This window comes from Stomoxys calcitrans, chromosome 4 (genome assembly GCF_963082655.1).
Source record: "Stomoxys calcitrans chromosome 4, idStoCalc2.1, whole genome shotgun sequence".
Classification (NCBI taxonomy): Eukaryota; Metazoa; Arthropoda; class Insecta; order Diptera; family Muscidae; genus Stomoxys; species Stomoxys calcitrans.
Genome location: NC_081555.1, coordinates 92040849 through 92051655, shown reverse-complemented (window position 1 = coordinate 92051655; position 10807 = coordinate 92040849). Strand labels below are relative to the sequence as shown.

Below are 10807 nucleotides of genomic sequence, written 5' to 3'. Positions count from 1 at the left end.
AGTACGGTACAAATTAGTCTATAACCTGATATAGCTCCCACTTAAACCGGTCTCTCGATTATCCTGGTTCGGTTCCTAGAAGCATTGATTTTGTTGGTTAGTTTGTATAAATTTTTGGCAGAATCCATGGTGGTAGGTTCCCAAGATTCGGCACGGCCGAACTTAGCACGCCTTTTACCTTCTTCCAAAAAGAGAACACAATTGACCTAAGTTCTCCGACATGAAATGAAACATCGATTGCTTAAATTTTTCAACAAAATATTCGATTTTTTGATTTCTTTCAAGAATATTGCTCTAAAACACAAATTGTAACATAAAGAACAACCATTAGTTTTATTGTCGAAGTACACCCTTTTTTAAGCCCAAAACTCTCCTTCGCTTTCATCGCTTGTTTTTGCCTTATTTTGTTTGCCACTGCTTCTTTCCAAGGAGAGATCAAAATCAGAGGCATTACTACTTGACCCCTCACTACTGCTCACTTTGGATAAGGGAGCGAAGACAGTTTGGGTTTCACTCAAGACTTCGCCAATTTCTAAACTATCGCCCCGTGTTGTAATCAGCAACTCTGGTACAACATTTGCCAAGGGCTCAGCAACTTCTGCTGCACTGGATATTTCACTTATATCCTGATCGGAATTTTGATTTTCCTTAACATCCGAGCTTGAGCTTTCTTCGCTATCACTGGTCATAGTCAAATTCAAAGTGGAAGGCTTTGATATGTGATCGTTTTGAATTTGTTCAACTTCCTGTGTCATGCGGCTGGACAAATATGTTGTTGGTGGTATTGAAATGGATTCCAACATGTCCAATTGTCGCTTGGCCACAGCATCCATGGTGCTGGCCGAGGTAGTTGTAGTAGCTGCACTTGTTGTTGTGGTTATGGACGAGGAGGTTGTTTGATTAAGTTCGGAGGGTTTTTCATTCAATATATCCCGCAAGGGAACATAGTTGACTTTATCTTTGGTTTCATTTTTGTGGATTTGATTGTATGTCTCTGCTTGTTTGCTGGTGCAAGGGTCCTTCCCGAAAAGCTGTTTCATTTTGGCCATCGATTGTTTGATTAATTCCTCACTGCTTTCTGAGGACTTGTCTTCTTTGCTTTCTTTATTTTGGGTATATGACTTCAAATCGTCTATGGTTTGTCGTAGATTTGTGTTCTTGGCCATGGGAACCTTAAATTCCTCTTCCTTTGATTGCTTGGGAAACAATTCTCTGCGTGGGGACTTTTTAGAATCCTTGGGCTGCTCAGGCATCTCATTGGACGTTGTCACCAAGCCTTTTTCTTTATTTCTATTCAAATCCAAAGCAAATGTTGAATCTATTCTTTGATCAGCTCTAGATTGTGGCACAGCTTCACTGGATGCCATATCGCAATTATAAGGAAATGATGAATTATGTTCTCCAAATCCCGAACTTTTTCGCATAAGCTCCCTTTCTTTGTGTTGGCGGAAAATGAGCTCATTTTCGAAAAATTTCTCTTTGGCATCTCGTATGGCATTTTTTAAATCCTTGGAGGTAGAACTACTACTACCTCCGTTCATGGTAGTCGTCTCCATTAGGGATTGTGTCAGGGCAAGCTTGCCTTTCAATCTCTGGAATTCTTCATCTAAATCCAAATCTTCTTCGGTGAATAAGGGAAATTTCATCTTTGTTCCCCTCGAAGGACTTTTTTCACTAAAGGTCACTTGGGATCTTTTAGTTTGATCAATGGTTTGCAGCATTTGGGAGGTTTTATTTTGACTTTGTTCAATAAGTTGATATGTGGCCTCCTGCCGACATTTATTTTCCCTATTTCTGCGCTCCAAATAGTTTTGGAAATCTTTCTCCAAACAACTGCTTTCGGTTTCCAGTTGCTGCAGGCGTAGTCTATGATTAAAAAGGTTAAAATAATTTGAGGAAAAATTCAAAGTTTTCAACTTACTTGGTTTCATTGATAATTCTTTCGACATTTTGATCTCTGGGTGTTATTACAGATGATTTCAAATCTGGTCTTATAGGCATTGGCACTGAAACCTCCGGAGAATTTTCCATAGCTGAATATTGTGTTGCCACCTCAACACCTTCATTTTCTTCATCGGGAATCATTTGAGAAAGTTGTTTTTGCAATTTCTTCGATTTATCCATTGGCTGAGTAGTCTGATCTCTCCTTTGGGCACATTGCTTTAAAGCCATACATTTTTTTATTATTACCTGAACACTGAATTTTAAACGTCTTCTTACCTCCTCCCCTTTGTGTACCTCAACCCTAGCATGCAATTGTCTCTGGGCCTCGTGTAGTTCCAAAGAGGACTGCCTCAACTTGTCCAACAATTCCAGTTGTTTACTTTCAAAGTTTTTCAATTTCATTTCAATGTTCTCACTCAACTTACGTGCCTCATTGGCTTGTTCTTCAGATCCTTGACTTGATAATTGCTGCAATTTGTATGACAGGTTAAGCTCCCATTTTCAAATTTTCTTAAATACGCAACTCACAATCAACATTTTTTGTTTGTAACGAAGTTTGAGAAGATTTTTCATATGTTTCAGCTTGGCTTCATGTTCACTTTGCAATTGGTCTCGGTGTTTGGCCACAGCTTTGTACAGGGAACTTTCAATCTGTTTCGCGAAAAAAAATTTAGAAGAATTTCCTCCAGACAAAATAGGAAATTTAAGAGCACAATGCACCCGATTGTGAAGGTACCAGATTTGAAGTTAATTGTAGCCTCAGTTGGTGTTGATATAGGTGGACAGAAATCTGTTTTAGTCCCTGCTTTAAATAACCGTTTCCACAACTTGGAGTTTTTTAAGATTCGGTCTCACTGCCTCCAAACTTTTCAAACCTTCGATTGAATACTGAAACTAATTTTTTGCGAACCTAGTTTTCCGTAAAAACTTAAGCCAAATGTTAACAACAAGTCGTTACCATAATTGGTCTCTGTTATGTTTTTGATAATGTTGCTAAATAGGTTGCCTTTAGCAACAAAGAAAACGCTAATGGTCGACGAAAAACGACGTAACCCATGGAACTGCTATTTGTGCCAAAGTCAAACAGGAAAAAGCTACTCTAATCGCTTGCCAACAATCCCTGCAATGAAGTCTAAGAAAATACTTCCATTTCTATGATAAATGGCTGATCACTGGTGCAATAATTCCGAAATGTGATAGTCTTGGGATCTGTATATCTACACAGATGGGTCAGTAGAGGGACTATATCCACTTATGTGGACTATAAACCTTCACACGAATACCTTAAAAGTAGACACGATAAAGTCAAAATTGGAAACAAGGTCCTCAAGTCACTTGCCAGCAGCACTTGGGGTGCTGACAAAGAAGCCTTGTTGACCACGTACAAAGCAATTGATCGGTCTGTGGTAAGTAATGCAGCACCAGTGTGGTCTCGTCGGCTTTGTGAAACGCAGTGAAGTAATATTCAGATCTGTCAGAATGCCGCCCTTCGAACTGCGACGGGCAGTCTCCTCAGTTCTCATGTGAATCACCTCCATCAGGAGGCAAAGAACCTACGCGTGCTACCTTAACTACATGCTGGCTAAGCAATATCTTCTGAGCTGTTATAGCAGAGACCATCCAATCATCATCATGTGGCTAGGTATCTAAAGCCCAGAAGCGTTTAGGTTCAGCGCTACAAGAGATAAATTCTAGATCAAACGGCATATCAAGCGGGTCTAGACAACATTCATGCAGACACGGTAGCAGGTGAGGTAAATAGGTACCGGGTGAATATGGTCCTTGGAGAACGACCGCCTCCCAATGCACCTGCAGAAATTGACCTCCCCCGGCAAACCAGAGTAGTTTTGGCTCAATTACATTACGGCAGATGCAGCCGCCTCAACTCTTACAGAGCAAGAATTGATGCCGATGTGCACGATGTACGTCCCGATTGTAACCAGGCAGCCAGACCCACTCGACTGAGACCCAGATCCCTGGGGGTCTGCAATCCCATGGCAACCGGTTGTACGCACCGGATTGACCCGATGGAATCCTCATCGGCAAGGGCTGCCGCCTTAGTGTACGTGTTTGTCCTTTTTTTTCGTCATGGTAGAGGCACATCCCGGAGTGCCTTCTCCGCACGCTTCTGGTCCGTGCCGGGATTGAAAAGAACCCCGGACCCTGGTTCTGTTCGGTTTGCCAGAACCGCCTTCATCATCGGTCGATGTAGGTGAGGTGTAACCGATGCATGGAGTGGGTACATTTCCGATCTTGCTCTGGCCTCACTTCACTACGGGAGTATAGTCATACTGGCTATATCGTAAGGTGCTGTGCGAACATAGCCAGCAGTGGGTCACAAGCGTCATCGTCGTCGGACTATGTGACCCTCCGACCTCTCCTGTACGGCAATATACGCAACGGCAGCATCCCAGCCCAAATATTGCCAGGGCAGTGCCGAGAACTGTATCGTTCTTGCAGTTAAACTGCAACGGACTGCATGGCAAGATCGATGAGATCGTGGACTTTATGAGTCGGAAGAGTATATCGGTCGCAGCGATCCAGGAGACAAAGCTGACCAACACCTGCACGTTGTCACGGATACAATGTGCTACGTAAGGATCGCTCAAGGATTGAAGGTGGGGATAAAAAGGCATTCCGTGCAATATAGACCCCATCTCACCTGCGCCTGGCGCTAAAACCCCTACATGAAGCGCATGGGGTTGGCAGTCAGGTCCGGTATTGCTGAGATAGAGCTATACCATGTGTACATACCGCCATATGGTAACTGTGTCCAAATTAATGGCCAGGCTTACAACCCCGACATAAGTGGGTTGCTATCTGGCCATAATCGTCTGGTTCTGGGGGATTTTAATGCGCATCACACGTCATGGCATTCTCCCCTAGGTAACGACCAGCGTGGCATAGCTTTAGCAGAGCAGATAGATAGCTCCACGTTTTGCACTGTGGATGAGGATGCCCCCACTAGGATTACGAGGAGGTGCTGCAGCTCGCCAGACATCTCAATTGCATTTCCTGATCTCCTAAATGACGTCTCCTGGTAAGCCGTCATCTCTTTGGGGTCAAACCACCTCCCCATAATTCTCACCATCGACCGACCACCCGACTTCATAACCTCTGAGACCGACGTTCGGGCATCTCTATTATTTGTGTTTCTAGGTAACTTTGTTTTTAGGTATCATGCGTAACAGACAATTGCTTTGGCCAAAGTGGCCATTGAGTGTCAAATTTTGGGTCTCATGCAGTTCTCTGTTTGGCACTTCGCAAAATCAATTTGGATATTAAAAGGTTCGGTAGATGTAAAGATAGCAGAATTGATAAAAATCTTCTTAGAGACTGTCATTCTAGGAGCTCTACGGCTATTCAATGTATCGAAGAAAGATAACTTCTAGCGACAAATGGAGGTTTAATGTGTATCACGTATGAGTTTAAAGGCCAAAGAACACAGAAAACCCTTTTCAAATTAATAGCCTTTTAAATAAATGAGACCAAAGAGTATAGGAGAGACCCTGGAGATCGCCTGTCTCGGCAGCAGCATTCATATGATAAAGGCAAGGCAGAGGAACACCTCCAGCAGGTGTACTGTCTCCTCTACTTTGGAATATAGCCACTAACATTATATTATTATCTCTGGAAGAAAAAAGGTGTAAAAGTTGTCGCGTATGCGGATGACGTGGCGATTGCGGTTAGGGGATATACTTCGGGCTACCGAAAGTAGTCTAGGTATAAATCCGTGCAAGACGGAAGTAGTTCTTTTCAGCAGGAGACACAAGTTGCCTACAGTTGGGCCTGTCTTCTTGGGAGGAAAGATTGTTCCATTTACAGAAAACGCAAATGGGTGTTTTGCTGGGCAGGCAAGCTTTAAATCCAACATTTTGGAAAGAAAGACAACTCTTGCCCTATACACCTGCTAGAGAGCTATTGGCAAAAGTTGGGGGTTTAGGACCGTTGTTTGTGCATCACAGCCGCACTGAGAACGACACCATCTGATACACTGAATTTAATGCTACATCTAATACCACTGGACATTGTGGCTAGACAAATAGCTGCGACCACTGCGGTTAAGGGAGCTTTCTCATTGGCCATGTGGCGGCTACGAACACTGTGTTATCCTCTATACAATATCCGATGTTCCAGGCAGTGTGATTTACACATTGCCTGAGTCGCTTTTTGATAAAAGTACTTTACCACTATTCCTGATAGAACCGATTGGAACTGTGATATCCCTGATAATAAAAGTTAAATAGACTTATATATGGATGGTTCCAAACTAGACGACCAGGTGGGCTTTGGGGTGTACTCTAAAAATCTATAATTGGGCATATCGAAAAGGTTACCCGACCACTGCAATGTGTGTCAAGCGGAGATCCTTGTAAGTAAGGAAGTGGTGGAATGGCTAAGATATAATGTCATAACGACGATTGGCAAAAATATCTTCTTAGACATCCAGTCAGCCAATAAATCCTTGTAGAGAGTATTTCTAAACACAAAAACCACCCTGGACTGTCGCAGATCTCTCAAGGAGATGGCCAAACATTTCAAAATTCACCTGTTCTGTGTACAGGGCCACAGAAATATCCCAGGGAATTGTAAAGCGGACGAGCTTGCGAGACTAAGAACTACCTTACACATTCCAGTGAAACTGGTATCTGTGGGTATGCCTCTAGCGAAATGTAAGCTAAGTTTTCAGGAACAGGCCCGAAGGACAACGGGATAGCTGTGAGCACCACACAAGCTGGCACATTGAGTTCAGATCTATGTGGTGTTCATTGCTGTCACAGGAAGCATAGCTGCGAGCTACCGGTCGCCTCCACAGGTTGCGGATAGTGGAATGCTCCATACGGAGTAGCTGTATATGCAGTCGCGGACAATCAGCGGTATCGAGGGGTGGAGTCGATATGGCAAGGCGAGTTATTGGCACCTTTAAATAAGTAATGACCACCCTGTTCCAGCGGCGATCAGTCCTTTGGACCGGAAAGAGCTTACTCATCTACAGGTGCTTGACGAGAATCGCTACTTTCAAGTGAAAATGTGGTTACAACCACAACAACGAGTGATAGATGGTCACAAAGACCGGTCTGTGACCATTACAAAACTATGTGGCCTAATCTAAACTTGAAGAGGTTTACCGCTTTGCTATCACTGGCTAGAAGAGTCGTTTCAGTCACTGTGTCCGTCATGACAGCTCATTGTCTAATCGGAAAACATGCTGACAGGCTGAAAGTTGCCAGTAACGACTTTTGCAGAAGCTGTGAGGACATCGAAGAAGAACACCTGTAGAATACCTTCTGTGTGTGTGTCCCGCACTGGCAGTCAGTAGTAGTTCCACTTTAGGTTCTCATTTCTTTGAGAACCTGTCTGATTTAGCGGATGTGAACATTTGCAAGTTTTTGGGCTTTTTAAAGCGATCTGTATGGTTAAACGGTAAAAACTTCCTTCTTCTGTTCCTGTGGTTTCACAATGAACGTCAATGTGAGTCGGATGGCGGACTACCACTTAAACCTAACCTAACCTAACCTAAGAACGCCAGAGGTTAGCATGTCCGCCTATGATGCTGAACGCCTGGGTTCGAATCCTGGCAGGAACATGAGACAATTTTTCAGCGGTAGTTATACCATCCTAATGCTGGCGACATATGTAAGGTACATTGCCATGTAAAAACTTCTCTCCAAAGAGGTGTCACTCTGCGGCACGCCAGAGGTTAGCATGTCCGCCTATGATGCTGGACGCCTGGGTTCAAATCCTGGCAGGAACGTGAGACAATTTTTCAGCGGTGGTTATCCCATCCTAATGCTGGCGACATATGTGAGGTACTTTGCCATGTAAAAACTTCTCCCCAAAGAGGTGTCGCTCTGCGGCACGCCAGATGTTAGCATGTCCGCCTATGACGCTGAACGCCTGTGTTCGAATCCTGGCAGGAGTATGAGACAATTTGTCAGCGGTGGTTATCCCATCCTAATGCTGGCGACATATGTGAGGTACTTTGCCATGTAAAAACTTCTCCCCAAAGAGGTGTCGCTCTGCGGCACGCCGTTCGAACTCGGCTATAAAAAGGAGGTCCCTTATCATTGAGCTTAAAATTGCATCGGACAGCACTCATTGATTTGTAAGAAGTTTACCCCAGTTCCTTAAGGGAACGTTTATGGGCCAAATTGCATTTGCAACCTTCCTTCCACATAGTACGTGTCTAAAATGCCCAAATGTAGTCTCTTTGAATGAATTACAAAAAAGTAATCATATGTTGAAAATCCTAGTGTGTAAAAATTAACACAGCAGTTCGGGGAAATAGTATTCCCTGTCCTTGGTTCATCCCAAAATTCGCCCTTTCGCCACTTTTTGCCTTAATATAACTCTATCAAAATCATGAAAAATCTCGTACCGCTACATATTGAAGATGTGAAAGTGCTCTCTTAAATTTCCAAAAATTTTGGTTTTTTGATTACCTACTCTTTCTAAAAATTTTCGACCATTCTCCGTGTTGCGCATCTCATACACCCAATCGGAGTAGGTTTTCTCTTGCATTTCGTTTTCCGTTTGTATCTCCTTCGAGTTCCCCTTTGGCAGTGATGTCTCTAATTTTCCATTTTGTTCATTTTTTTCCTTTTTTGTCAGTTCTCGCTTAACAGCATATTTACAAAATTGTTGCGTCAAGCTATCTATCGATTCCACAATGTGGGTCATCCTTTTGCTCTTGCGTTTACTTTTCACTAAATGCTTAACATTTACATTTATTTGATCCAAACTTCTGTTGAGGCTATGAAACTCTCGTGAGCGGAGCGTCTTCTTTGAGCGGGGTTTTTGGAGATTTCTTTCTTGTGTCAACGATTCAAATGCCTGCGTCATTTCGTTGACTTTTTGCGAGAGTATCAAGAGAAATTTATCCAAGTGTATCATACAGTCACTGCTTTTGCTTTTTGACCTGGCCGAAGAACGTTGTGTGCCAGCCTGAACTGGCGTTGAACATTTTTCTTGGTGGGTGGCATTTGTTTCGGTTTGAATTTCTACCGATTTTCTTAACATTTCCTGAGGTTTTATATTCACCAGACTTTTGAGAATTAGCAAAAGCAATGAGTTGCTGGTATCTTTATCATAATCCTCGAGAATCTGTGTGTCCAAAGGATGTTTATGTGCGACAGCAGCTCCCGCAATGGCTTCCCAAATATCATGAATTTCTCTTTCACTAAAGCGATAGTGACGCATACCATCGAAATCGGGTAGAGTATTGCGAAAAGGTACCTCCGTGCAAAATACCGATAAAGTAAAATGACAATTTTGGGCATAAAGAAACTCAGCTACTAAGGTGTTTAAGGCCAACACCAGAGGAGTCATAGTCAGACGATAGGTTGAACCTCCTGTGGAGCACATGGTGTGGGCCTGTATTTGCTTGCCTACAAAAGCAAAAAAACATATATTTAAGATAAGGCGCCGAAAGATATCTCTAACTGTAATTGATGGAAAAGTTATCGGATTTGTAGGAGAGTCAATGTTTCGAGTTGTTTTGCACAATAATCAGCATTATATTCTCATACGAGCTGGTTAATGGTTGGTTGCCATTAGCAACCCAGATGACTTCAGACTAAAATCCAACCAAATTTTCCAACCACCATCAATGTTTTACCCAAGCTGGTTTTGTTGAAATTCTTAATAAGATCACATCTTAGTTTCGCTTGCAGGCCACGCGCCACATCGTCTCGTTCCATCCATTCGTGGAAATGTTTTTCAAATTCATTTTCCGGTATTTTAGACAAATCAGCCATATTGGCTTTGTTGCTTTCCGTTTTTTCTGCCATGGTTTTGTTATATTTTTCTTTTTTAAAACTTTTTATCACAATATTTTAGCATTTATATACTCTTCACTTAGCACTTCCAAAAACACATCACACAGTAAAGACTACTCGCACTATCCTTGACTAGGGGTAACAATAGCGGCGAAATGTTTTATTTTGAAATCAGCCAAGCGTAACGAAATATTAAATGACAGGTGTGCGAGTATTCGGAAAACAAGGGTGCTAAATGCAACAACAACAACAAAAACACAAACAGCTGATTGGAATTCCTAAAGTGTTTCAAGAACTGAACGTACCTAAGCACGTTCGACCGAATCGTACTATTCGGCGGTGCAGAAAATGTGTACGGTACTAAACGTAACAAAATTCAAATTCATACGAGAGTTCTGTTCCGTTACAAATAAACGCGCATTCAAATATGTTTCCGAAAGTTTTGAAGCGAGAAAGAGTAATAAGACCATGAAGAAAAATAAGTTAAATTAAAGAAAACTGAAGTCAATTATCTTAACTTCAGTTAAGAAAATTACAACTTTTAAAATGAAATTTAATCCGTATAAACACTGCTCTTTACATCCGGATTTAATGGCTCGATCATCTGTTTTCCCTTTACAAAATCAGCTGACGAGTGCCTCGAATCCGAATTTAATGAATAGTGTAATCGGGATTCAAGATTTTCATTTAAGGACGGTTCATTTGCAAGGCCCAACAAAACCTTGACAGGTGGTTGCTACGATTATAATCTAGGACATCTAGGAACTTTTTCTCTAAATTCCAAGGGTCTAGTTCAAAACCATGCTTTTTGTTTTAAATGTCAAACTTTTCCTTTTGTTCCATATAACCCGATCTTCCCAGTTAGTTGCCAAAAATCGAAAACTCATTTTTTTTTATCCATGCAAAACAGCATTGTCGTTACCTCCTTCACCGTCGCTCCTGTAGGCCAATTAGCTTCAATTTTTAAAGAAGTATGGAAGCCAAACAGTGTAATGTAGCCCATTCAAAAACTTTCTATACCGGTTGAGGAAATACATATTCAAATGATTGGTATACAGACAAGAGGTGATTTGTGCGAATATAGA

The 10807-nt window shown here is 42.1% G+C and overlaps 1 protein-coding gene across 1 annotated transcript; it reads right to left on the bottom strand.

Annotated features, from left to right (window-relative positions):
- Window positions 1–241: 241 nt before the first annotated feature.
- Window positions 242–9859, bottom strand: LOC106084990 (kinesin-like protein KIF15-A). Its single transcript, XM_013248981.2, has 6 exons — window positions 9563–9859; window positions 8392–9332; window positions 2473–2595; window positions 2221–2412; window positions 1922–2160; window positions 242–1866 (listed from the first exon to the last, which is right to left on the bottom strand). Exons 1-6 carry the CDS (start codon window positions 9732–9734, stop codon window positions 357–359), a joined length of 3177 nt encoding a protein of 1058 aa, XP_013104435.2. The 5' UTR covers window positions 9735–9859; the 3' UTR covers window positions 242–356.
- Window positions 9860–10807: the final 948 nt, after the last annotated feature.

What these genes read in the sequence shown, in the direction of transcription:
- LOC106084990 (XM_013248981.2), bottom strand. Translation starts at nt 9,734, where the DNA reads ATGGCAGAAAAAACGGAAAGCAACAAAGCCAATATGGCTGATTTGTCT. An exon ending in ACAAACAAAAAATGTTGATT is followed by an intron (nt 2,413 to 2,472) that starts GTGAGTTGCGTA and finishes TACAAATTGCAG; the next exon opens with CAATTATCAAGTCAAGGATC. An exon ending in AGAATTATCAATGAAACCAA is followed by an intron (nt 1,867 to 1,921) that starts GTAAGTTGAAAA and finishes TTTTAATCATAG; the next exon opens with ACTACGCCTGCAGCAACTGG.